Source organism: Xiphophorus hellerii, chromosome 22 (assembly GCF_003331165.1).
Source record: "Xiphophorus hellerii strain 12219 chromosome 22, Xiphophorus_hellerii-4.1, whole genome shotgun sequence".
NCBI lineage: Eukaryota > Metazoa > Chordata > Actinopteri > Cyprinodontiformes > Poeciliidae > Xiphophorus > Xiphophorus hellerii.
Window position 1 is genome coordinate 18,033,757 of NC_045693.1, and position 27,916 is coordinate 18,061,672.

The 27,916-nt window shown below is 41.7% G+C and overlaps 1 protein-coding gene across 4 annotated transcripts; it reads left to right on the forward strand.

Annotated features, from left to right (window-relative positions):
• On the forward strand, positions 1-27,870 carry col17a1b (collagen, type XVII, alpha 1b). 4 transcript variants are annotated; one of them, XM_032552950.1, is made up of 54 exons: positions 1-383; positions 1,531-1,583; positions 4,425-4,475; positions 4,624-4,731; positions 6,248-6,541; positions 6,652-6,708; positions 6,792-6,827; positions 6,962-7,012; positions 8,548-8,691; positions 9,628-10,092; positions 10,243-10,326; positions 10,421-10,483; positions 10,581-10,739; positions 11,277-11,369; positions 11,466-11,510; positions 11,720-11,863; positions 14,156-14,782; positions 14,860-14,910; positions 15,021-15,038; positions 15,116-15,142; positions 15,248-15,310; positions 15,392-15,496; positions 15,593-15,637; positions 16,943-16,969; positions 17,072-17,116; positions 17,241-17,276; positions 17,360-17,395; positions 17,474-17,527; positions 17,692-17,727; positions 17,842-17,913; positions 18,002-18,028; positions 18,721-18,756; positions 18,837-18,872; positions 18,959-19,039; positions 19,159-19,194; positions 19,290-19,373; positions 20,400-20,480; positions 20,554-20,595; positions 20,720-20,779; positions 20,894-20,962; positions 21,047-21,073; positions 21,238-21,276; positions 21,387-21,503; positions 21,580-21,699; positions 21,799-21,909; positions 24,142-24,276; positions 24,351-24,470; positions 24,546-24,716; positions 24,962-25,102; positions 26,014-26,241; positions 26,435-26,599; positions 26,704-26,784; positions 26,873-26,956; positions 27,065-27,870. In XM_032552950.1, the coding sequence occupies exons 2-54, from the start codon at positions 1,541-1,543 to the stop codon at positions 27,118-27,120; spliced, it is 5,226 nt and encodes a 1,741-aa protein (XP_032408841.1). In that variant the 5' UTR covers positions 1-383; positions 1,531-1,540; the 3' UTR covers positions 27,121-27,870. The 4 variants fall into 4 exon arrangements, with proteins under 4 accessions (XP_032408841.1, XP_032408839.1, XP_032408840.1 ...); XM_032552948.1 differs by having other exon boundaries at positions 2-383; positions 20,554-20,604; XM_032552949.1 differs by having other exon boundaries at positions 3-383; positions 9,631-10,092; positions 20,554-20,604.
• The last annotated feature ends 46 nt before the right edge of the window (positions 27,871-27,916 follow it).

Here is a 27,916-nt window from a genome sequence, read left to right on the forward strand (position 1 = left end):
AGGAGGAGTTTATCTCCTTTCTTTCCCCCCCTAGTCGACAATCTGTATCTGTAGGAGCTGAGAATATAACAACTTAATTGCTTCTCTGTCCCCCCCCTCAGGCTCTATTTTCTTTTTGTGTTTTATATTCAGTTTCCTGTGCCGTCTGCCACACCTGCCTGCCAAGCTGCAGCTCCGATGGGCGCGGCTGGGACCGGAGCCCAAATCTGTGTTTTGACTCGCCTGGGAAAGTTGAGCGAAAAGGCACAAAAGAAGCGAAGGGAGTTTGGGGGAACATCCCCGCACGCTCTGCGCGTCAGCTCCACACTGACGCATTGTTCTTCCACAGGATAAGTCGCTGCGTCCTGAGAGGAACCCGACTGCTACAAGGAGAGTGCTTGAAGGTATGGAGAATAACACTGAAGCTGGAAGTTTTTCTCTCTTTTTTAAAAACTTTTTTTCCTTCATTGTTTAAAGCCTATTTATGTTGGAGGTGCGGGTATATATATATATCTTTTTCTTCTTGCACCTGGCCTCGCTTGCATCTCTAATGACTGCGCTCTGGGAGTTTTGGTGACGGGCTGTCGTTAGTTTTACAGACTGGAATAACTTTATCTTCCCTTTGGCTTCCTCCTGAGAAGTACTTCTCGGCTTGTTTGTTAAATCCACCAGGGGGGTTTTTTGGGGATCGTTTTTCAGTTACAGAACACCCCCTTTTGCTGTGCTATTCACATCCTTCTAAATATATTCCAGAGGACCTGTCCAAGCTGTGGCTTTAGACATCAACCCTTAATAATTGCTGCCCAGATCAGTTACATGCTATAAAAAGGGGGGGATGAGTTTATAGAAACCTTAATAGGATGCTAATAGCATTTAATTTATGATGTGTTAGTTTTTATCTTTGCTTTCAGAACAGATGAGAAAATGTATGTTTCTAGATGTTTATAACAGTGACTACGACCTTGGTATGATTTCAGCATCACATGCCCCAAACAGGAATATACCAGCAGCAGTGAAACGTTCTTATCTGCCAGGGTGTGGTCAGAGGATGGTCTTTTGAGAACTGTGCTCTGATCCGCCTCAGCTCCTTTTGTTTCTTTGTCGCTTTAGTTTCCAAAGACACAAAAGTACTCCGTATATGATCCATCGTGGGTCTAATGTGGTTTTCAGCCTTCAGATGAGAGGTGTGCATGGCAGGAAAAGTTTTCTTCACGGAGGGGAGTGTCTCTGGGCCTGCCTCAGTTAATACCGCTGGAGGCCAATGTCCAAATAAAAGGAGCCGCAGAGGCATTCACTGCGGTCTTTAAAATATGGTCATGCGACTGATGTGGGGGGACATTTTCCAGTTTTGGGCTGGATGAAATTTCAATTGATTGCTGTAAACAAGCAGCTTTGAGTTCCCCTTTCATTCGAGCACAACACTTCTTCTTCATCAAGCAGTTGCTGAAATCTTATTTTCCACATTTAAAGACTAACAGAATATGCATGACGGTGGCCAATGGTGTTTTTTTTTCCTCTCTTCTTCTGCTTCTTCTGTCACCATCTCACTAGATAAGATGGGATGGACGAGTTAACAAGGCAGATGGAGATCTCGGGAGAAAAGGGTGAGAATGCTTGATTTAATCACAAAGTGTTTAAGATGACGGACAAAAAAAAAACAAAAAACAAGAGCATAACTATTTATTTTTTAAGGTGAAGTGAAAATTTGTTTGACAAACTTTAGTGGAAACTTTATAAAATAAGCATTCGAAACTTGTATGAAACTTTTTCACCTTGGAGACGGTTGTGCTTCCCTCTTTTTGAAGCCGTGCTAACGCCATGCATGCCTTTACTGGTTTCCACATCTCATCATTGGGGTCATCATTTTCTGGATCTTTTTTTTTTTTTTTTCCTACAACCTGCAGCTAAATGTTAAAGCCTGGAGCATTTCAGGTCCAGCAAACAAGAGTAAATGTCAGACGGTAGCTGTGTCGGAGTGTGTAATCAGCTTCTCCGTCTGCTTATTTTACTGCATGCGTCTCCTTTGAGAGAAAACTGCTGAACCCAAGAGTCAAAATGGTAGTCAGTGTTCTTCTAGCTTCGGACTGACATTTTGAAGCATTTTGAAGAAGAAAAAATGCGGACAATTCTAGATTTTTGAATGTGTTTGTTGGATGATTTGAAACAAATCAATGTTTTCTTGAAACATTGACCTTTTTCTGATCAACTTCCCCTTTTTTGTATTGTATTTGATACGTTAGGCTTTCACAGTAGACGTCTGCATTGTGCAAACACATGGCATAACTGAACAGGATTTTGAATCTATATAAAGAATGTGCAAAATATATTTAGCGGCACATTTCCTAGAAAAATCAGGTTTTGAGGAAAACAGTAATGAAGGTCTCATGAGAAATTGCATCAAAAATGATGCATTTCTAGAGTTACAGGGTTAAAGAGTGCATATTCTTCTAAGATAAAATAAGTCCCAATTTCATTTTTGAAATTAAAATCAGACAAACCTTTTACAATGTTGACTTACCTGGAAGGGTAAACTTGATTAAGAACTGAGTTGACTATTTAGAAGAAACATCCTGTAAGAATAGGAAATATTAGGAATATCTAGAATAAATTTCAACAAGTGGATAGCATCTGAGTATATCAGAAATACAACATAAAAATAAAACGCAGCCAGAGAAGGGGATTCCAACCAGCTTAAGTCATAAAAACAAACACCTGAGATGCGCGTGTGCTTTAAAACCTCAAGAATCGACTCAGACTTGTTGTCTGGGACTAAAGTTTATTAACAATCTTTACTGAATTGATCATTTAGAAGCCAACAAGTCTTAACGTCCACACAAAACTCTAACTCGAACGAACTGCGCTTTAACAAAAGAGAAGGGCCGACAAAAATGTGGTCTGGCTGATTGTCATAGAAATCTGTTTTTGGACTGTTGTTGTGCAGAAACTGCAGTGAGATTTTGTTTCCACAGTCAAACGTTAAGAGCAGCAGAGTAATGATTAGGTTCAGCCTCGACTCCGAAACAGACGGAGATCCCTAAAAGGAAGGAGAGCAGGAGGAGGACAGACGTGGAGGAGGACAAAGAGGCGGCGTGAAACCCAAGTGGAATGAACATTATCTTTAAGGGAAGCCAGTAAAGTGCGGAGACGAATTTGGTTCATAATGATTTTTTTTTTCGCCTACAATTTGCAATCTATACTAGACAAATAATAATTTCACAAAAGCTTTAATTTCCTGCCTTGAGGTTGTGCTAAAACCAGATCCTAATTGCAGCTCGCTGCAAGCATGCGCACGGATTAGGAAGGCGTTGTTTGTGCATAGTGCTTCTTAGATCTGCAGGATGAGTTCTGTTTAATGTAGTAGCCTCTGCATAACAGGTCCCAGCTGTCACAGCAAGTTACCGTGGAAAGGAACAACCAAACAATGTCGCATACACTTTGACCTTAACAGACTTAACGAACTTTCAGATCTTCACAGAATAACAGCCAGCTAAAAAGACAGATTCTGACATGCAGAGACAGTTCACAGACGGATTAATAGAAAAAAAAAGAGCTCTATTTGACTCTTCTTATATTTAGCATCTCAGTCTACTTTTTGTTCCAATGAAAATATAGATTTAATTAATCACAGCCAAAGACCTCAGGATCCGTCACATTTGGAACAGAAAATAGTCTTATATTCACCAGCAAAGGCGGCGCAAAATTTTATTGGGCCCACAGCACAACTAAAGTCTATTTTTTAAATCTTCCAAACTTTATTGCTTGCATCTAACATTCCTAGTTACAAGAGTTACAAGTTACAGAAACAAATTGACTCTATAACAAAATGTTTTTCTTGACCATCCAAGAATGATTTTCTCTGCATACTAGATAACTGTAGAGTTTGTTGTTGCTCACAGGCCGGCCCCCTGCTGGCCTGTCAGACCAAAGCACTTTATGTAACGTTGTGCCCTGGGCTCGAACTGTCCACCAGAAAACATTCACTTGTCAAATAGTTTTATAGTTTGGTGCAATTTATTTATGACTGAGCAGTCATGAATTTTAACTGTAGTTGTATAATTGTCATTCATTAGGGTCAAAGTTTGCATCGGAAGATATTCCAACCTCAAGAATAAGAGACATGAGTGAATTGACGAGGCCAAAAACTGTCTGATATACAAGGAAACTCAAAGTATCTGCGTTGTACAAGAATAAACTCAAACCAGTCAGCACAGTCATTGCTCTCTTTCATCTGTTAAACATTGTTAGTTGAATTTATTGTTTCAAGGCGCCTCGTTTGAGAGCGTTATTGAGAAAATATGCTGCTGCTGCTGCTGCCTGAACAGAATCCCGGCACCAGTTTAGAAAACAGTCCCAGCACTAACACAGTAGTTGTTAAAATGAGATGAAGAACACAGAAGTAGACCAAACACACAGCACACAGTGATAACTGTTTGTCTTTTCATCAGTTCTGACAGAGACCGTAACCTCCACCACCCGACTGACTTCTCTCCCACCAAGTGAGTCTGCTTTCGCCTTTTTTTTTTTCTTACGTTGTTGTCAGTATACGGCAAAAGTGTAATAAAATCACGAGGCAGCTATTTCTAAAGGAAGCAGCCGATGAGTAACAGCTTCTTGTTGTTTTGCTGTTTGTCTCCTTGTTGCCAGAGGGAACCAGCGGATCAAATCACAGGAATATGTCCAGCAGTGCCGGAGGGCTGGGTTTTGAGAAGAATGTCTTAACGCAGAACAGCGGTGGGACCTACTTCTCTTCATGTGAGAGCAACTTTCCACTCGTCGGCGAAGTTGTGGGAAGCTGTGGGTTTGTCTCCAAGCGAAGTTTGGGGATGTTGTATTTCTAAGCCCCGGTAGGGCAGAAGATTTCTGGGCTTGGGCAAGAGAGAAACTTTAAAGAGCTTCCAGGCAAAGTGGAGGAGGCAATCTAAAGTCGATGCAGTGGCCGCTCAAACAAACGGAAAGCAGAGTTATGCTGCAGTTGAGCTAATTCAGGTGTTAATGAGCCACATATAAACTATTACCAAAAGGGAAGAATTTTTCAACTTTAGGATAATGCACGTTATCATGCAGACAAAATTAAATCAATTAAATTGCTAAGTCCTGTACACAGTTATCTTTAATTTAATTGAGAGTTTTACTAAGAGTGATGTATAGAATATGGACGTCTGATGGCTTTAAAAAATTATTTCAAAGTTTTACTAATACTAGAAAAGTTTGGTGTACAAAAAGGCTATTTTTTTTTGTCTGGAATGTAGCAGAACAAAATAACAAAGTTAAAAGCAAGCCTTCTTCTTTAGAGCGTAGGCGTGTCGCATTAAATTATATTTAGGTTGATTTGAGATTGAGACGAGTAAATGGGAGGAGGGATTTAATGTGTCAGACCTTTGATTCGTCAGCTCCCACGACAGCACAAATAGCTGGGTGTCTAGTGCGACTGAAATTGGGCGCAGCTCTTTTGCTGAATGTTGCGACTGGGATCAAGATTGTGGAATTCAAAAGTTTTTACCCTGATATCTCTGTCTTATTTTTTTTATGGATTCACAAATCAACTGGGCATCTAGGGATGAAATTTTAATGCTCTATCAGGACCCCTACCTGGTCAAATAACTATTAGTCAATTTATTCAGATAAAAGTTCAAGTTTTCAATTTCAAGCATCCGGGATGCCGAGGTGAGTGAATTTGTATTAGCGCAGACAGCTTAGTGTGGCATGAGATCAAGTCCTAGTTTATTGCGAGTGATATTTGAAAGACAGTTGTACCAGTTCTGTTGCAGTCGCATATGCGTTCGGTTTGCTTGGCGTATGAGGGCTGTGGTGCTCATGCGGCACAAATTATTCAATATGTCCAAAATATGTGTGGTAGTCTAACCTATCTGGTTAGCAAATTGTACATGCTGAAGAGTTAAATGATCAGCAAGACAATCCTCAAGCCTTTTTCTCCTGTGACATTGTGTCTTCATACTGAAACACAAAAAAGATGCACTGATAACTGATGTTGAACACAAGAAAAATCAAGGAAGAAAAAACATAAATCTTGCCCAGGCATCCAGAAAACGTCTTTTGAATGTAGCACTTTGAGATCATTATGACATCCATATTTTGGTGAAGTGTTTTTATGACTAGCGTTTGGAGGAAAGCAATTTTCAGATTTTCTGTGCACTACTTAGAGTATCTTAAATGTAAGCTCCAATAATCTGTACCTTACTGGAGCTTGGTCACCTAGGTTGTTCAAATTCAAGTTCATTTAAAAAGTATGTATTTATTGTCTCTCCAGCCTCTATAGGCGTGACGAGTAACTACAGCTCCTCCTCAGGAATCTACCTGGGAGGAGATTCCTCTGGAGGAGGTGAAGGTGGCGGAAGCTACATCGATGGAGAGGGCTACGGGAGTGGAGGAGGAGGAAGAGGAGGAAGCAGTGGAAGCACTTATCTCGTGAGCTCCGTGTCAAAGGTTCGGTCCAGCTCGTCCGGTGGTGCCAGGAGAGCTCAGACTGGGGGGTCATCAGTGGGGCTGTCGCCAGGTTTCAGAGAGAGGAAGGCCATAGCCAGCCGCTCGGGAGGCTACGACGGTAGGATCCTGAGTTGCCACCAGAGGAGGCCACAAATGGAAACCAAAACTTGAAGGAAACAGGCATGACTCACGGGGATCGCTAACTCTTCATATGTGTTTTACTGCTAGGGAGTTCCAGTGGTAATTCCTCCCCAGAATTTCCACGCAAAGACTATGGGAACTACTGTAAGACTGAAACAAGTATAGTATCAAATAGTTTGTGATTTCACAGATGTGTTTTTGATGTTTCCTTCCACTTTCCTTCTTAGGCTCTGGTGCCACAAGAGGGAGGAGTGAAAGCAGAGGTATTCAGGTTTATTGCCCATTATTATTTACGCTCCATCTCGCTAAATTGTCTTGGCCTGCTTTTTTTCTTTTTATTAAATCAAGATTCCTTAGACTAATGTGTGCTTTGATTTCTTTCTCTTTTTTTTCCCAGAGAGCGAGATCAGAGCCAGATTGCAAAGTGCCTCCCCATCTGCCGGAAGATGTAAGACCACTGGAGACACTGATCCTTTGGCAGTTGTTACGCAACTCCTCATAAAGCACCAAAAAAAAGTTTTCTGAGAGTCCTTTCAAAGAAGTGCATTGGCGTTAAATGATTTCTCATGCGGGATTTTTGTTTTTGAGTTATGTCGCTGTCAGATGTTTTGGCTCGAAAACTGCATATCACAAAGTCAAATTCCAGCTCTCACATGCCTTGACATTTTTCTCTATTAGTTGCACATGTATAGTTAGTTATATGAACAGAAACAGTAAGGGTGGGGTTGAAACAGGGACAGCTTTGACTTGCTCTGCAGTAAGACAATGTGGGGAAAAAGTAAAAGGGCCAGATCATGGTGGCAGGAATGGTACAAATGAGTCACTCCTGTTCTGGAAGCAAAATACGGAGGAGGAAAAGTGCTGCTTGTTGCGCCCCCTGCTGATTAAAGTCAGTAACTACTGTTATTCAATCAGTCATATAACAATTTTTCAGTGCCACCTTTGGACCCTTAAAATGGGTCTCTGACTTTTCCATTGTGGTAGAAGAAGTGCTATTCCTTAAATTACACAGCATTGCAAAAACGACTATAAAAATTAAATGTAGAATGTAAAAAAAATGCTTTCTCTCAAGAACTTCAACGTTTTACATTTTTTTCCGCTGTGGGGTTCCTCAACATTTCAACTAAAAACAGTTTTACTGAATATACAAAAACATTGAAATGCTTTAGATCACAACCCTTACTGTAGCTTATTATAAATGCAGCATTTTGCCTCCTTAAAATATATACCTATAAAAAAATAAAACATTTTGGAAAACAACTTAGCTAACTTTCGTTTGATAACCCAAGGAGACGTAGACTCAAAAGAAGGGATATATCTGACTAGATTATTGAAAACTTATAATATCATTATACTTAATAATGATTACGACCACTTATTTGTTAATTTTGTTGTGTAGTTACATTTTTGCATACATTTTAACTTGTTTTTTTCACAGAGAAACAGCTAACTGTTTAACAAAACCTAGCTTGGTTGAACTAGCTTCTTCCTATCTCCATAATGTTATCCATGATGAACTGATTTCTTTAGGCCAGCTGGGTAATGAACAAAATCCACGAAAAACTGATGTTTAGAGAGAGAAAAGAAAATCACATGAAATCTAAATTTCTGCCAAAACTAACTGGCTTAGCATCACCGCTAAAACTTTTGAGTCATTTTGAGTTTTTGTTGTTGCATTACAAGAAACGTGTGTCTCAAAAATGCCACTATTTTTTAATTGCATTAAGATTTCTGTGGAGAAATAAACAATAAAAATAATTTTCAGTCAATAAAATTCTACAAAAACAGAAAGAGCCAAACTAACAAAGCAAATTTGGCTTTTCAAGCCTTTGAACTTGAAACCTTTATGCAGGCAGGTTAGTGCCTCAATTTATTCATAGATTTTCTTTTGACTTATTTTGGATCATTAAAGTTAAGTTGCCACTGACACAGATTTGCTCTTTGAGTTTTTTGAACGGTGTTTGTATGGCCCTGGTGTGTTAGGGGCAGAGCTGGAAGACGTGAAGAAGCTGCTGAAGGGACGCTCCAGCAGCGTCAGTCCAACCCGCTCCTCCGCCTCAGTCACCCTGCCAGTACCTAAAAAAGCCAGCGTGGAGACCAAGACCGTCTCAGTGGGCACTCAGTCAGGTATATTCTGTTACTGGAGCTACAAATATGCATGTGCAGCACATTCTTAGACACTTTGTCTCTGACCCAGATGATTTAATCAGGATTGCTATTTGTCCCACTGCCACTGCCAAGCATCTTGTTCTTTAAAGTCCAAAAGTGCTTGTCATTATGGGATCTAAAAACATGACTTTAAAAATTGATGGAAGGAGTAAAAACCTAGCAGCGTGACAGACATAATATATCTTAATAGAAAAATATTTTTGTCCATTTTGAAGCCATTGAAAAGTAACATTCGAATGAATTATAAACATTTTCAAGTATGCTTTATAAAAATGTTTATTCAAATTTATGGCAAAAATAAATAAATAAATAATATTACAGTAAACTCAAAAAGGTGTTTTGTACAGGCAAGATCACTGTTTGATGGACAGTATCTCTGTGCATCACACAAAAGAGAGAAAAAAATTATAATTAATGTTTAACATGAAATGCGTAGCTAGAAAATTACTGAACACATGACTGCAACCACGTTTATTTAAAATTGTGCTATATGTAATTCATGGTTGCAAACTGAGCTACTTTTAAATAAGAGGGATTTACAGTGTTGGTTGAGGTGCGACTTGCAGATTCAGCAATCAATCAGTTCTTAATACATCAAAACAATATATCACAATTAGATTATCTATTTTTCTCTGTCAGAGCTTATAAAAAAATATAACGATCTCGATTACTCTCATTCTGATTCATAATCCTAATTCAGCCTAGTAAATCTTTGCAACATTGTAAGGTTAGAAAACAGTATATGAGCTTGTTAGTGTCATGAAATGATCATTTAGTAGTGTTTAGTCTTATGCAAAATATACTTTGCTCTAATATAAATATGATAAAGGTAGACTTAACAAATAGTGTAAGGCTCATTTCTCAAATTTTTATTTCTTTGATGATTTCCTCCAACAGCTTCAACTCTATTTGAACCTGTTGTTCAGACGAATGGGTTCCACACTATCGACGTGTCGGGCCTCTATGACAGCAGACTGACATCCAGGCAGCGCGACTCTGGTGTCCAAACAGGCCAACACACTGTCACAGTAAAGTCATGCCACTGTGACGCCGGAGTCAAATCCAGCCAGTATGACGTTAGCCTGGGCTCAGGTCAGTACGATACCGGTCTGAGATCTGGACGATATGACATGAGTCTGAAATCAGGCCAGTATGACACCACTGGGAGATCAGGCCAATACGACACCCTGGATTCGGCCTTTCCCACTTTCTCCTGGTCCACCTCCACGCTGCCCTCCTCCACGACCGTCGTCGCTGGCAACCCCACCAGCTACACCTATCAGCTTGGTCAGGTCAGCGCCAACAACATGTCAGGAGGCTCCCCGCCGCTCAGTCCCGTCCCACAGCAATCTCTATCAGGTCAGAGTCATCAATTGGAGGCACACCTACAGGAATATGCAGATGAATTTTGTGCACTAAATGTTTTAATTGACTAGAAGCTTAACAAAAGACTAACTGCTAAAGTCTTTGATTAAGTTTGTCATTCTGTGCCTGCATCTCTGTTTCCAGTTTATGGTTTTCAGAATAATCTGGCTCCCGCCTCTGTCGGTGTGCTCACCACCAGCGGCGGCAACGTAACCGCTAACCTGGGAGGTAATGGCTGCTTGTCTGTGGAGTATCAGATATCTACCAGGCAACAATAAACCAAAACAGATGGTTTATTTAGAGAGTATGTTTGATTTGACAGGGTATGGCGTCCAGAAGAACGTTGCAAACGGCAGTGCTGTCATAAGCTCAGGGATCTCTACAGGTAAGCATAGAAACGTTTGCCTTTTTTGCTGCACGAATTATCGTGCAGCTTAATTATCTAACTGAAATGGCCTCTGAATGGGTTTCATCTTCTTTAGCCACTAGGTCCCAAACCGATGATGTCTATAAGAGAGACTACAGATATATGGCCTCTGACAAGGAGAACGTTCCTGCCAGGAGGGAGGGAGAAATGCTCATTCTGGCAAAAGACAGTGGCAAGCAGTTTACCACCACCAGCAGCACTCATATAGGAGGAGGTGAGCGGTGAACTCATGCCCCCTTGTGGAGAAAAAGAGGCATGTCTCATGTCTTAGGAGGAGACAAGGCACTTAATTTAAACCCAGGGTCCCATATGCTTAAGCTTCAGTATAAATATCAGTTTATTTATCAGTTTATTTTCTTGAATCACGATGGACAAAAAGTAAAACACAAACACAGAGCCTACTTAACAGGCTGTGTTGTAACCCTATATTTTCGTACAGCTATTATGTTGAAAGGGAGGCCAATTTCCGACTGTCCCAATACGTAAGTAGACAATTGAAAAGAGGCCATTTTTTTCCTATTGTGTAGCCATATGAGTCAGTGGTACTCTGGAAGATGAGCCATTTTGCCCAAATCAAAAAACGCTACTGTTGGTGATGTAACACATGTTACAACTGCAAAACCACACGCTCTGTATAGCAGTATTTTTTTTTACCATGTGCTCACCACAAGGGGGAACCCATGTTTATTGATATAATTGGATTGCGCAAAAAGCGGATTTTAATGATTGTTTGCCATTATGCTCGCCACAGGTTCACTTTCAGGAGACTCAATAAAGAAGGAGAAGCTTATTTCCAGCTACGTTGACACGGGCACTCTGAAAGCAGAGACAGGCAATTCATACTGTAAGCATAACTTATACTTATCTTTTCAGAAATATTAGTTTTCAGTGTAAATAGTGGAAATTGATCTGTTTGTTTTTTTTTTTTTTTTTTCATCAGACGGAACATCCGGAGTCCTGATGAAAGATAAGGCAACCTATGCAGGTATATCATCAACGTTTTTAGGTGTTAATCCTTAAATAAAGCCCATTTGGAGCTTTACTTGCAGTATTATCACAAACTGAACTGAAGCCATCTTTAGCATCTTTCTTCTGTTTTTGATGTTTTATCAATTAGAAAAACGTTATACTGATAGATTAAAACTGCTGATGAAAGCCGGGATTTAACTCCTCGGGTTAATCTGCTGTTTTCAGAGATTCACAGAGACGGCGGCGTCTTTGGGGGAGGAGGACTGTGCTGCTGCTCCGACTCCTGCTGCTCCTGGTGGAAGTGGCTGCTGGGCTTGCTGCTCCTCTGCCTGCTCCTGCTCGGGCTCCTGTTTGGCCTCATTGCACTGGGTAAGAGGCTTGTAAAAACATTAACTTGATTAAAGTAATACTAAGAAAATAAATGTGTCCCTAAAGAAACCACCTCAGCCCTGAGAGTTTAGAGCTTTGGCACCACAAGGTGTCAGATTGATAGGTTTTAGACCAGTAGAATGTGCTGCTTTAGCTTTTACAAGCTGGAGGATGTTATTTCACAGCACTGTGAGACAGTACATGTGGTCCCTTTTCTTGGAAATTTGATCTCTGAATGCCTCCCTCACTCTCATACAGTCTGGCATTCATTGGTGCAGCTTTGGAAATTGTCGCTTGATGACATCACATCACACGACTCATCTAAGATCTCTGTTTGTTAATGATATATTCCAAATCTAAGAAATTTAAACTCTTCATGAATAAAAACTAAGTCAAACTGTCGGAGTCTCACTGCCAGAAAGACGCTTCTGATGGAAGCGTCACTTTAAAATTCTTTCCATTCACTGTAACTCCGACAGCAAAGTTTCCATCTTGATATTTCTCCCCTGAGTACCAATGTGATTATCACCCAGAAAGATTCCTGCCCGAATTGAAGCTACACCACCTCATGCCAGAAAACACTTTTTCAATGAAATAGCGAGGTTCATATCTGTATTTGATTGTCTGATTGTAAACTCCAGCACTGATTTGTAATAAAGAACCAATTCTATTATGGTGACTGTAAGTGCGGCAAGCTCTCACTAGTCTAGCCCCTTAAAGCTCTTTCATACGCGACACGTTTCTTCTAGAAAAAAGAGGTCTTGAATCCGACGGTCATCTTTCAGTCTTTACTTAACTTAAAAGAACATAAAAATAACAAACAGATTCAAAACAAATAGAAAGTGACGGTCAAAAGACTGTGTTACTCTCCTGGTGCCAGACTTCTACAAAGAGCAAGTACTTTCGTCTTGGATAAACTAATTGGCCACTAACCAATCAAAAGGCACCATGTCATAAGCTCAAAGACAATACAATTAAGACGCTTATCTTTTTCAAATAACAGAGTAAATACACATAAACACAAATAACATTTTGTATTAAGCGCCAAAAAAGTATATATGGCTCCTACAGTGACTAAATACATCACAGAGGTATCTATTAGCATCTTGTTTACTGGCATATTATGTGATAGACACAAAGAAGTGCTTGTAACGTGAGAAATGGAATATAAATGAAAACATCTGAAAAGTGTGGCATGCATTTATATTCCCCTCCTTCACCCTTCCTGAGTTAATACCAACTAGCATCACCTTTCACTGTTTACAGCCCCCAATGTTTCTGTGTGTCTGTGTCTGCTTTGCACATCTAGAGACTGAAATATTTGCAGATTTGAGCATTTTTAAGTCTTAGTGTGTGTTTTGGATTGATGTCTGGACTTTGACTGGGCCATTCTAACACATACTTTGACCTGAACCATTTAATTGTAGTTCTGGCTGCATCTTTAGGGTGGTTATCCCGTTGTAAGGTGAACCTCTGGCTGAAGTCTCAAGTACCTTGCAGACTCTCGCAACTTTTCTTCCAGAGTTGCCCTGTATTTAGCTGCTTCCACCTCCCATCATCTCTGACCAGCAGTAGCGCTCTTTTACCACACGCTGTTTTGGCATATTGACCAAAATCTCAACTTTTCTTCCATATTCTCACCGTGCTCCTACATGGCTTATCGCAAACTGCAAATGGTACTTGGTATAATGGTATTACTTTCTTTTTGTGTCTCTCCTTGTCACGTTTTCACCTGTGCTGTGGATCTACAGCTTCTCCAGAGTTACTTGTTGGCTAAATACCTTGATACATGCTCTTCTTGTCTGACCTGTTAGTTTAACAAGGCAACATTGTCTTGGTGTTTTTGCAAGTTGCACCATGGTCTTTCTACTTTCAGATGATGGATAGAACAGTTTTTTTTTTTTCTGAGATGTTTAAAGCTGTGGATACTGTTTACTTTCTCCACAAATCTTCCCAAAATCTGGCTGTGGGTTTCTAGAACAGATTGATTTACAATGAGATAAGTTACACACAGATGGACTCTATTTACTAAATAGGGAACTACGGTCGGATGAAATTGATTTTACTTTGGGGAAGACTAAAGACGGCTGAATAAAATGTGTACCACATTTTGAACTTTTCTTTCACTTCACAATTATAAATCACTTTGTGTTGGTCTATCATATAAAATTGCAATAAAACACATGAAAGTTTGCAGCTATAATATTACATCAGTGTGAATTGGTGCTTTAAGTTTACTGAAAAATACAAACAGTTTGTCAAAGTAAACACAGAAAATGTTCATTCTTTCAGCCGAGGACGTGAGGAAGCTCAAGAAGCAAGTATCGACTCTGGAGAACGAGGTCTCAGTCGCCAATGCTCGCACTAGTCGGCTCTCCGCCGGTTCTTCCAATGACGTCAACACCTATGTGAGCGGCGGAGGCGGAGGGGGAGGGGGAGGCACAGGCACCGACAACACACTCATCCTCGGGTTCGGAGGTGCAGGTGGAGGTGGCTCAGACTCCAAAACGCAAATCAGAATTGCTGGTGCTGGTGCTGGTGCAGGCGGATCTGCCAGTCGGAATGATGTTGATGTCGGCGTTGTGGGTGTCGGTGGTGCTGGAGGGGCTGTGGGAGCTGGAACTAGCTCCAGTAGCAGCTCTGGTACCAGTTTCAGTGGGAGCGCCGGCAGTGCTGGTACCAGCTTGAGCGGCGGTGCTGGGAGTGCTGGTACTGACGGTGTCAGTGCAGGCGGTGCCAGTTTTGGCGGCGGCACCGGCAGCTCCGGTAGCTCCGGTACCAGTTTCGTCATTGGCACCGGCGGTGGGACCAGCGGTGATGTCGGGACTGGAGTGCGTGGAAGATACATAGATAGCGCCTACCTTCAGATGACCATCCATCAAATGTTGAAGTCAGAAATGCAGTCACAGGCATTCAGAGGTAAAGCGCAAACACACATGCATCTCCCACATGCATGTTCTGAATTCAGTTGACTGATATCCTCTTTTCTGACTCAGGCTTCCTGGCATCCTCAGTGCAGGGAGAGAGGGGATTACCTGGGCCTAAAGGTACCAGTAAAACACAGTTTTTTTCATGAAAACCAAATAAATGAAACTTCTTTTATGTAGTGAGAATCCATCTGCTTATTTATTTATTTATTTATTTTTGCCTTTTTCAGGGGACTCTGGACTGAAAGGTAAGAAAGAAAGAGGTCTGTTTTCCATTTTTTCCTTTACAGTTTCATGAAAGTAAAATATTTTTCTGTATCAACAGGGGAACCTGGTTTCCCTGGAAATCCAGGTGTGTAGCCATTTTCTTTGGTCAACCAGCTGATTTTCACGTTTTCCTTTGAAAGGTTAAACGCTTTCATGATATAATCCTCCTGACTTTGACCTTTGCTTTCAGGCGCACCAGGTCCAATGGGACATGCTGGTCCTGAAGGTCCCAAAGGACAGAAAGGAAGCCAAGGTAAAGAGATTGCACTTTGCTCAATTGTGGCACTTATTGGTTGGTGTGGACTGATGTCTTTAATGCAAAATGTCTGGTCAGGTGAGCATGGAGTGGAAGGGCCTCCAGGTGTCAGGGGCCGCGAAGGACTACCTGGGCCTAGAGGCGACCTAGGACCTGCAGGCTTTGGACTCAAAGGCGATAAAGGTATGGCTCCGTGTAGGGGTTGTAGGCCATTACTGTAGTATTTCTGGTTCAGAAGTAAGGGGGTTTCTTCATGATGTCGTGTTTGGGTTTCTCTAGGTGAAGCTGGATCTGTTGGATCTGCTGGGGCCCCTGGACAAAAAGGTAAGATAAGTGGAAAAAAACTTAAAATTTTGTAGAAAATAAATAACAAGATGCAGTAAGACCGTATGTTTCTATCAAGAGCCCTCTCTGGTGTATGAACTAAAAATGCCACCAGATGGCAGTGTGGAGTCATCTTTAATTCAATCCTTGTTCAGAGGCGGTACTAACAGCCTTTCCCACCAGTTTTAGAAGAAAGTGGAGCTCACTAATCAGATCACAGTTACCCGGTTTATGTGCAAATAAAACATGCAGCCGAGTCACAGCGTGGCCTGTCAGAGAAACAACCAGCAGGACATCAACAGCTCTGCTCATGTTTCCATAACATCAGTCAAATGAAGTACATCATTATTAACCACCTGGCTGAGATTTTCCCAGGATGCACTTTGAGTTTGTTTCAACTGCAATGCCTTGACGAGCTTAACGGTGTAACTTAACAGACATGACATGAGAGAAGTAAAGGGAAGTAAATAATGTGAGTCTTTCCAAAGCTCAGCGCCGGCTCACAGACATGAAAGACTAGAGTCTGGATTTCACATATCGAGGGATAAACTGTACTCTCATACGTGCATCATAAGACATTAGAATATTGTTGAAAAGTAAATGTTTCATACTCATGAAATTGACTTTTTCATTGCAGCAAAATACAATTTCTCTCTCACATGAAACCAACAAAAATGACTATTAATACAGAAATATTCAATCACAACTATTTAGTGACCTACATAAACACTAATAAGATTCTTGAACTCTTAGTTGTCCAGCAGGTATTTACATATTAGTGAAGAATAAAATAAACTTTAATATGTTTTTGTTATAAGCAATAAAATTTAGCAGCACATGTTCAACAGCCAGTGGAGAATCTTTAGCGTTTGAATACTCAAGAGACAATATTTTGGGATACATGACAATGCTGTGTTCCCCCTTACCTATATATGGGAAGTTGAGTGGAAGGAAAAAGTGAGCCAGCACATGGGGCATGATCACAGAGATTAAATGCCTTTAAAGGCTAAGCTTGCTGAACATCTCACCTGCAGTAGTTCATTAACAGTAAGCCATATTCATCAAAATAAACATAAATAAATGCTTAAAATACATCACTGCATTGAATCTGAAATACATGGACCTTTTGATACGCTTCATTTTTATTGAGATGATGATGTAACATCCTATTCGAGGCGAGAGTGTTACTCCTCCTCTCGCTCCACTGCAGCAGGTGTTCCTTTTGTAAAATAGATGGCACTGAACGCTACAACGTAGATGCAAAGTCAGGTAGTCATGGTGATTTATGTTTTGTTTTGTCCATAGGTGCACAAGGAATCCAAGGGCCGCCTGGTCAGTTTCTTTCTTTCTTTCATACATACACACTTTCCCAGTTTTAGTAGCTGACTATGTGATTTGATATTCTCCATTCTTGGTTTCCTGTACGTCAACCAGGTCCTCAGGGTTTCCGTGGTGAGGCAGGACTACCTGGACCAAAAGGTTGGTTTTACACATGATTTCACCACTCACAATTAACAAAAGCATAGCAAATGTTAACTGTTTCTATGTTGTGTGTGGCGCTCATGGTGATTTCTTTCTCTCTCTCTCTCTCTTTCTCTTGCAGGTGATAGAGGGCTTGCTGGATTCCAAGGACTCAAAGGTTTGCAGCTCTCCTCTTCTTTTCAGACATAATGCGGAGTCAGCGAATGATCTGAATCAGTTTTATTTCATTCTGGATTTTAGGTGAAACAGGTGAAAAGGGAATCAGAGGTCTGCAAGGTGAGCACAGCTCTGAGAATTGCTATGAACTTGGTTCAGTCTGCATGGCTTTACTGATCCAGACGTCTTGCTTATCAGGGGAACCTGGTTTACCAGGACCAGCAGGAGAGAAAGGCTCCAAAGGATCTATGGGTGAGTCGCAGGACTGACTAATCGAATCTGACATTAGCTTGCTGTTCCAGACTATTAACTGGATCCTCACTGGTTGCTCGGAAGCAATAAACATGATCATTATGCGACATCTTGTCTTGTGGGTTTATTTTCGAAATGATGAAGTTTTTGCTTTTTGTCATCAGGACTTTCTGGACAAGACGGTGAAAAGGGATCAAGAGGTAAGGTATTATCGCAGCAGCACAGTTCCACACTGAATTTTATCTCCCAAGAAGGTCTGAAGCTCATCAACCTGTGGTCATCATGAATTCAGTTGTGTATTTTATGGACTTCAGGTGACCAGGGACCGCATGGCCCGCCTGGACTCAGGGGTTCTGCTGGGCCTCCTGGAGATGCTGGACTTCCAGGTAAAATCCCTTCTTTTAAAATATTCGTTGTTTGACCACATGCATATTTTCTATTGCTGTAACACACGTTGCCTCCTTCCCCCTGTAGGAACACCAGGGCTTCAAGGACCACCAGGTAGGCGTCTTTTTAAGGAAGCAGCACAAAAATCAAGGAACCTAATTCAGTTCTTCTTGTTTAAAAATATGGTTAGGGATTTTTGAACTGAGGTTCTGTTAAAACAACATAAGCACTTGAAATCTCTCAGCTTCAGATTTGTTGCTCCTGGAGACTACAGCTGATGTCTCATACAAGATCAATGGAAGCTTCTACAGCACTATCCTTTTTCTATAAACCTTTAAAACTGTCACCATGTTCACATTCGGTGCACATTTTAATTATGAGTCAGAAAACCAGTTGGATTTGCAGTTTGGTCTTGACCAAGCAACTACAAGCAACAGAAGACAATAACAATGTATTTCTCTCCCTGCAATCAAATACAAAAGGAACATGTACAGAAATGGCACAGAGCTATCTGGCACTGGTTTAATAAAGAAAACAAACCGTCAGAAGTATCAATAAATAGGTTATATCTGAAACTGTAACCAAGTTATATAGCAGCTGCCATATTGGATTCTCCAGCCGGGGCTGCTGGGAACTCAGAAAAAACAATTTTTGAATACACAGAGAATGAAACAACTGCAAATTAGATTGAAAGATATCAAGTGTTTCTGACCTTAACAAAACCTCTTTCTTTTGTTTTTTTTATTAAAAGTCTGTTTTCATTCCTGTCATGTTTTCCACGTCGACGCTGTTCTTTGTATTGTTAGGAATTCCAGGAAATCCCGGCCAACCAGGAGCCAAAGGTACAGCTGCCGTCCACCTGCAGAGCTTTCCTTTCAGTGAATGTTTTTCAGCTGTTTGACGTGCGTTTGTGTGTTTAAAGGTGAACCCGGTCAAGCTGGACGAATCATCAATGCAGGTGAAGGAAATTAGAATGACGAAGCACTTTTCAACACACTCGGTGAGACAGCAGCTAACGGTGTAGCGATCTCTGTCGTTTCCCAGCCGGCTCTACTTCTGTTGGCATCCCAGGACCACCTGGACCTGCTGGGCCCCCGGGTCCCGCTGGTCCTCCAGGACTATCAGGTCTCTCTCTCTCACAGAAATGATTCCTGAAAAGTTTTTGCCATCCGTTATGATAGATCGTTGAATCTGGTGACTGCTGCAAGTAGTAACCAGCTGATGTTTTAAATCGATCTCTTCAGGTCCCATTGGCCCTGCTGGTCTGCCTGGCCCACCTGGTAGGTCGCTGTAGACATATATTTTCATTTTATTTTAAACATTTTGCTCTTAGATGACAAGGCTGATAGGTGTTGTGTTCTACTTGTCCCTGCAGGTCCTAAAGGTGACAGAGGATATAAGGGAGAGCAGGGAGAGACTGGAATAACCAGGGGAACCATAAGTTCATCTACAGCAGAGAGTGAGTCCTTTTTAATCTTCCTGCAGATGAATTTCCAATTTAATTTAACGCAGAGTCCGCTGAACGTAAATCTCTCTTTCTTTTTTAAACTAAAAACATTTTATTTAAGTTGTAAACTTTCTGACATTGTGGTTGTGAACGATGAATATTTAGAAGTCTTCTTTGTGTATCTTGTCATTTATTTGCATGTTGCCACTCATTAGCAGTGTTTATATAGCAGTAAATCTCAATCTGCAACAAACCGACATATTTTGACGGCAGCTTAATTTATAAGTCACACTTTTGAACACCGATGTCCGAGTGAATCATCAAAACGCATTTTTTTCGACAAGTTGCGGCGCACAACTGAGAGATTATTTGGAAAACATCTTCATAGCTCGTGGAAAACTCACTGTGAAGTGAAGCATGGTGTTGGCTGCATCGTGATGTGGGAACGCTTTTGTTCAGGAGAGCAGAGTTGAGGCCGGAAGCTCACCTTCCATAACAGCGCAAACCTTTTAACATATGGTGAGGTACAACAGAATGGCTCCAGTTGATTAACATTCAACTAAAATGTCCCAGTCAAAGTCAAGACCTACATCTAATTGATGGTCTTTGGTAAGACAATTATGTTCACAGATGCTTTAAATTCAACCTAACTGAGCTTGAGCCATTTAGCAAAGAAGAGTGAACAATGATGCTTGCTGTAGATGCTCAGCCCTGATAGACTCTGAATCAGCTGCTGTAGTTTCAGGGGAATGTAGTTCTCCTTCACCTTACACACTTACTGTTGGTTTAGCAGATAAATCCCGTTAGCATACACCGAGTTTTATGGATGAAATGTGATGAAATGTGAAAAAGTTAATTCGTTCCGAGTACTTGATGCAAAAGTCTCATCGTGGGATTTTGATGAAGTCTTTACCTGCATCTTTGTCACCGCCCTTTCTATAATTGCTAGAGAATTCAGGGAGTTTTCTTTATCAAATGTGTGGTGCAAAAGTAATTGTTATATTTTTTTAAACATTTTATTCTTGGTTTGTTCTTCAGGGCAGTTCGGCGCTGGAGGAAGCTCCTCTTTCCGTGGCATACCTGGGCCACCGGGTCCACCTGGGTCTCCCGGACGTCCAGGTGAGATAGAGATCAGGCGGCGTCCCGAATCCCGCTGACTCGGATGGTTTCTGACGTTTTGTGCTTTCATCAGGCGACTCGAGACAAGGACCTCCAGGACCACCAGGGCCTCCAGGGCAGCCAGGCAAGTATTTGTATTCGCTTCTGCAACAGTTGCTACGGCAACGCATGCAGACGAGATGATGATGATGATGCAATGTCCGGGTAGAGTTTAAATGCCGTTACGTATCGCTCTTTAGGTTATGGGATACCAGGACCTAAGGGAGAAAAGGGAGATGTGGGTTTTGCGTCCAGCTCAGGTAAAATCCAAAGTGTCAGCTTGTCTTTAGTTTTTGTTTATTATCTAGTTTCTGTAGTTTGCAGGAAGTTTCCAGTCTGTTGTGACACACACTTTTCTGCTGCTGTGCTTATAGGAACATATTATACTGGACCACCAGGACCTCCTGGGCAGCCTGGGCAGCCTGGACCTAAAGGAGCAACAGGTGATCATGGTTATAAATCCACCTGTGTGTACTGACGTGGGTTTGCTCACACTCACAATCACGTTGCCTCCGTGTTTGTTTCAGGCTCTCCTGGACCCCGTGGATACACAGGTGCTTTCTGTAGTTCACATTTATGAAGATTGTACAGATTTTAATGTTTGGAGCTAAAAAAACAAAACAAAACGTTGAGATGAATGAATTGCCTCGTTGCTTTGTTGTTTGTGTTTTACTTGAGGACTCGTCATCATCACACGTGTGTGTTTTTGCTTTGACAGGAGACACTGGAGCTCCAGGAATTCCAGGCGCATCAAGAGGTGGAGATTTTCAAAACGTTCCTAAACACTCTTCAGTCTTGTTCACTGATTGTTTATATCCTGTGAGAAACAAACAAAGAAAAAAAACACAGACTATCTTATGTTTCCAGGTTCAGTCTCAGTCACCTCTGGCCCTGCTGGGCCCCCAGGGCCCCCAGGGCCTCCCGGCCTGCCTGGTTCCTTTGCTTCCTCCACTGAGATGCGGCAGTACATTTCAGACTATCTGAGTAAGTCTTTATCCAAGAACAAGGGAGTTGGAGGGCAGGAACAAACTACTGATATGCCTTTATTTGGTCCCTACAGGTAGATACAGACTGAGCAGTCTACCTGGCCCTCCAGGTCCACCTGGGCCTCCAGGACTCCCAGGGACCTTCTCAGGGTCTATAGACGACATCTCTACTCGCATCATTGCATACCTGCGACGTAAGACCTGATATCGGTCGTATAAAGGGGACCCACCTTTGACCTTTAGGAAAGGTCACGGTTGGCTGTTTGTAACCATGTTTAACTGTGGAACTGCAGGTTCAGACTCAGGCTTCAGTATCGGCGTTCAGGGACCTCCAGGACCGCCCGGTCCTCCTGGGCCCGCCTCTGGCTCCCTGACTGTCAACGCCCTCATCACCATGCTTCAGAGTGAGTACATAAACAGCTTCCTGAAAGATGTATAGACATCCCTGGTGAAAATGTAAGTTAGAAAGCCTCAAAAGGTGAATATATATGTGTTACATCGACCTAATCTCAGAAGATTTTGTACTTTTAAGGGGAGGTGTTATGTAAAATGAATTTTTCAGCTTTATGTTATGTTGTAATGTTTTTCCCTCATCAAAACACACTTGTGTGTGTTGCTTTGATTTTTCATGCATGTTTGAGAAATCCTTTAACCCTCCTGTTATGTTCGTTTCTAGGGTACAGCAAAAATGTTCGTGGGTCAATTTGACCCAGGGAGTGTTTAATCATGCAATAGTGTCAGAAACCAAAAAATTCCTCCAAAACATTTTTGTATCTGATTATTAACTCCAATACTAACCATTTCAATCAATATTTGTGCAATGATGTTTTATTATTTCTCAGAAATTAAGGATCAATGACGACAACCTGCTCATTTACTCATTTGGACATAAAAAATGGAATTTAGATTTTTAATGTCCAATGAAAAAAACCTAGACACAAAAAAACAATAATTTCCTTGAAGTTGACCTTTGGTAAATTATTTTATATTATACTTCTTTTTTTTTACCAAAGGGTGATCTTTATAATTGAACTTGAGACACACATACTGTTCTGGGTCAAATTGACCCGCTGATTAAAATCAAGATAAATGAGTCATGCAGAGAGTATTTATGTTTTTCTCCACTTCTGCTGAGTGTCCACTCAGTGTGGGTGGAGTTTGTCCACAGGAACAGAAAAGATTCCCGTCAAAGGTTGTGTGAACACCTGCTTTCTCGCAGTTTCCTAGTGAAGTAAAGAGAATAGTGAGAAAGTGGGCTTGTGTGTGTGTGGTTGCGTGTGTTTGGGTGGTGTGTGAGTGTGTGTGTGGTGAAATATGGTTCATAACTGCAAGGAAACATATAGAATTGGACATTATAAAATCTTTTTTTGCACTTTAACCTGACTGCCGGGTCAAATTGACCCGAACAGTATCGATGTAAAAAGTAGACCTAGGGTTTGGTACAAATGTGTAAAATGAATAAATTTTCAACTTATGTCTAGAGTGCACCTATTAAGACAAATAGAAAACGTTTCATGCAAAAAAAATGCTTCTATTTATTTTTTTTTAATTTGTAAATTTTAAAACGGGTCAATTTGACCCGGAACATAACAGGAGGGTTAATCTCCCTTGGCAACCATTCGGGTCTGCCTAAGCGCTTGCCCTCACAAAGCACCGCCTATTTCCACGTTGCTTCTCTAGACTAGCGGCAGCAGCAGTTAGCAAACACCCGGTGGAGCTGCACATCTGCCGAGGTCATCATAAGAACTACTTCTCAGTCCTAAAGAAAGTTGTCAGAGTAGAAACGATGAAACAGAAAAACAAATCGTTCCTGTTGTGAAGTACAGTGGAGGAACCGAAACGCTGTGGGCCTGTTTCTCTTCACAGGCTTCCAAAAACAAGGCCGGTGTCTGGAAGCCTTTTTAAAATACAGAGATGTTTTAGGTACAAATCTTGTGTCCTTTCACCAGAAAACTGTAGACTGTATATTTAGGTTCAGCAGAAGAATCACCTGAAACATAACGACAAATCAACAGGGAAAACGGGTCAGCAAATACAAACTCAACTTCCTTCCCAAGTCTGAATACTATAAAATGGGTTTAGCGAGGGGAGCAGGAAGGGAAGAGGGAATCGAAGATCCAGGACTCTAGACGATCTAGATCAGGGGTCTTGAACTTCAGCAGTTGGTGTCCTGTGGCTATTAAATGTCTTAATAGCCCTCACAAAGCTATTAAGCTCACAAAGCGCCTAAGGATTTCCTCCTTAGCATGCAATCAGGATTTACAGACTCCTGTTATGACAGAATTATTTGATTCAGCTGTGTTGAAACAAAGACACATCTAAAATTAGCAAGAGACGGCTGGCCTTTGATGTTACAGGAAAATGGAGAACGGATCAAGGAAGATCCCTCTTCATATGCCATTACAGGATCAAACCGTGTTCTCTATTAGTTGAAAGAGTGTCTACAAAGTATTGACACACGTGGTCGAAATCTTTCTATAGAGAATAATAATTTTCCTCCTGTGGGGTGACAGAAAAACTGAAATTCATTGAAAGCCATTGTGTCTTTACCTTATCCTCATATTGGACTGTGCAGACACTGAAGTTTCATAGGGTGTATCAGTCTGATCTGTGTGTCTGTGGTTTGAAATGTCTAGGAGATGACGTGAGAAGATATTTGTCTGGACCACCTGGGCCTCAAGGACCTCCCGGACCCCCAGGGGCCTCAGGAGGACTCTCCGGCACTTACAGAGTAGAGGAGATAGCCACATATGTCTTCAATATCATGAACGGTAAGAACAGCTCACAGCAGAAATCTGTAACCTTGGGAGGTGAGGTCAATCACTGAGGTTACTATGACGTTCAGAGAGGGGGATTGCGAGAGGCCCGCCAGGTCCACGAGGTCTGCCGGGCCCCCCCGGAGCTCCAGGCGCAGGAGGCTCTGGCTTCACCACCGCTACCATCGACTACTCGGCTCTGATCCGAAGTGAGAGCGCTCTGTCAGTTTTACACGTCTTTACAGACGCAGAGTGGAAACTAATCACCATCTTCATCCATGCAGATTCAGATTTCCGCTCCTGGATCACTTCCGCTGTGCAGCAAGGTCCTCCTGGTGCCCCAGGGCTGCCTGGGCCTCCTGGTCCTCAGGGGCCCCCAGGGGTCTCCACGGCGACGGTGTACGGATCGGGAGGTCGTGGCTACAGCTTGGAGGAAATTCAGCGCTACCTGCAGGGTGAGGCTGAAAGAAACTAAAGCCCATTTGAGTTTGGGTCAACATTTTGTATTTAAAACAGACAGTTTTAGAAATGCAGAGTCGGCGTTATAAAATTTTTCCGGTCTAGTCCATGTTCACATCGTCGAAGCAACAAGAAATAAAGATGACGACCAAATCAATTTCATGTTTCACAACTTCATCTACTGTAATAAGCATAAATTTGAGTCCTGTGTGTAACGTGATCTTACTGTGCTCTGTCTCAGGTTCTGGATTCAGAGGTCTCCCTGGACCCCCGGGCCCTCCAGGTCCCCAGGGCCCACCGGGCACTGTCACCGGATCAGTGTCCTACAGTGGAAATCTCCCTCGGGAGAGCATCCGCGCTGAAATTCAACAGTATCTGTCTAGTAAGAATCTAACAGCTCACACACACATATGCAAATGCTTTAATAGTAAAAGTAAGTGCACCCCTTAGTTCAGAAATACATGTGGTAAAATGAAATGAGACATTAGCTGCTCCCCATCAGATATGAAAAATTAGGTGAATATTTTATTCCGCTGTTTACGTTAAAGTGGAGAAAATATGACAAAGCATTTTAGCACAAACCCCTCAGCAGTTGTCGAGCATGGTGGTGGCGGGTCGATGATTTGGGCTCATCTTGCAGCCACATGAGTTGGCAATAAAAATAAAAACGTTTGCTGATTGGGATAAGCAAACGATGGATATTAGAGGGTTTTATATTTCCATCTTATTTTAGCATCACTGAGAAAGCAGTCAGTGTATTTCCTAGAAATGAGATTCTTACTACAACGGCGAGATTTCCAAAAGGCTGCCAACATTTTACAGCATTTTTCATTTTAAGCTCAAAAGGATAAAACGACCCCTTTTGCTGCATCCTTTCAGCCTTTCTGTTGCGTGCTGAAAGTCCTGCTCTCTCTCGCTCTTCTGCAGCCTTAAAGAGCCCCAACATGTTTTAGAAAACATGGCTCCCTTCTGCAATGTCTTGCATCTCTGTTGCTCCTCTGACTTATTTTATTTTCTTAAACTCACTGGCCTGAGAACAGTTCCACTTTGAGCCTCTTATAATAACTTCCCCACTGAACAGTGTTAGAAAAATCTGCACTTAGACATGGTGCATAAAATGGTTGAATAAAACGGATCAAGCTGAAAATTGTTTGATTCCAGTGACCTGCTGATTTCTCTAACAAAAGGACTGATGCTAATTAATTGACACGGGTCAGAAAGTCGTGTTCAGAATATGCACACACAGCAAACCTGCCGCACCACGTTCAACCTCAAATTCTTTTTTTTTTCCAGGCGACAGCGTTCGACGTACCATTGTCGGGCCGCCAGGTCCTCAAGGTCCAAAGGGTCAGAAGGGAGAACGCGGAGAGCCTGGCTACTCCCAGAGCTACATACAGAGCCACAGCTACCAACAGAGCGACGGTAGCTATGGCTCCCAGCGCAGAGACGTCGATGCCAGCAGGCTCTCCGAGACGCTCGACTACTCCAACGTCGCCATGAAAGTTACAGACTACATTAAGAGTGAGTGCTGCTGCAAGATTTTCTCAATACTTCTCTAAATGAGGAATAATTTTGCCCATTATTATCATACTTTTAAAAACATAATAAAATTCCCAAACTTGACATTAAGAAAATGGAAGAATATCGTCAGACTGAGAAGAAAAACAGTTTCTGCATCTTCTGAGAGGATGTAAAATGTCTGGTTTTCCTGCAGATCAAGGCCTGCTGCAGCAGTACATCTCCGACGGTTCATGGAGGACAAACGTCCGAGCAATTCAAGGACCCCCAGGTCCTCCGGGCCCTCCAGGACCGCCGGGCTACAGCCGTGTGATTGGCTCCTATGGCAACGTCACGGCTGACCTGATGGACTTCTTCAGGAGTGAGGATGCAGAGTTTTAGCTTTCCACCGTCTTCATCAAAAACAGGAAGATAATAATGTGGCAACAGGCAAATATTTTTAAACGACTCGTTTTGTTTTCTCAGGATACGGCACCGTTCCCGGCGCGCCAGGAAGCCCAGGTCCAAAGGGAGAGAGAGGGCACCCAGGACCCAAAGGAGACAAGGGTAAGATTTACACAAACCTGATGAAACTCTGCACCTTTTGTAGAGATTTTTCATAAAACTAAAGCAAAGAGATTTGGTTTGATCACAGGTGATCCAGGACCTCCAGGTTTACCTGGAATCCCAGCGCCCCTCACCGTCCAGATTCCACACAAAGTGCAAAAGAGAGAAGCAGGTAACTTGAGCGGCAACATCCGATCTCATCTAAAAGATAAAATATCTGAAAAAACCCCCCCATAAATCATTAAATATCTTAACCGTTCTTCTTTTTTTTTTGATGCAGGCGATAAAGGGGCGGTTCGTCAAAAGCGTCGTCGACGTCAAGCCGGCTTCGGCTGAAGGCCGTCCTGCTGGCCGACGCAATATTCCACATCAGCTTTAATTGTTTTTTTTTCTTTTTAAGATTTTAGTTGTTAAACTGTACAAATATGCTCTTTACTGTTTCTTTCCAAGACAGGTTGGTTTGGGAAAATAAAAAAAAAAGCATTCATCTCTTTAAAAATGCTTCTTGTAGAGGTGCTGGCCTGTGGTTTTTAGAAGGCTCAGACTTCACTGTTCAACTTGTGGGTGTGTAATGTTTACTTTGCTAAGTTAGAAGCTTACGTTCCCTTAGCCTGGGGGCAGCTTTTGCCAAGCAATAAGCGGCGGTTGCTTTTTATTTCAAATGCAAGCATCTGCTCTTTTTACTTTTTATACTTGCTGACATTTGAGGATTATATGTATCGAGGACTATAGAAGCGTTGAAAAGCATTTATTTCGCATTGGCCCCATAAAAATATTTTAAACCATTCAGCCTCTAACAAAAACACAAGCTAGACTCGGCCTAAAAGTGAGGGTCATTTTACGAAGGTTTGAGATTTACTTGAAAGGTTTTTTTGGTATAAAGAAGAGAAATATGTTTGTATTATTATAGAGATGGACTCGGAAAGACACGAATGATTTAATTGTATATTTTTGTGTAAGAGCACTGAATTTGATATTTTCTATATGCCTTAAGTGTTGGAGAGAGTAAATTATAAACATGGATGATGAACCTTTTGGATTAAAGTACCAGACCAAAAAAAAAATTATAATAAATCTATTTTTGGATTTGGGAGTCTTTGTATTTTTATGACTATTTTACAAACAGTTTCAG

What these genes read in the sequence shown, in the direction of transcription:
- col17a1b (XM_032552948.1), top strand. Translation starts at nt 1,541, where the DNA reads ATGGACGAGTTAACAAGGCAGATGGAGATCTCGGGAGAAAAGG. An exon ending in GGAGATCTCGGGAGAAAAGG is followed by an intron (nt 1,584 to 4,424) that starts GTGAGAATGCTT and finishes TCTTTTCATCAG; the next exon opens with TTCTGACAGAGACCGTAACC. An exon ending in CGGCCAACCAGGAGCCAAAG is followed by an intron (nt 18,757 to 18,836) that starts GTACAGCTGCCG and finishes GTGTGTTTAAAG; the next exon opens with GTGAACCCGGTCAAGCTGGA.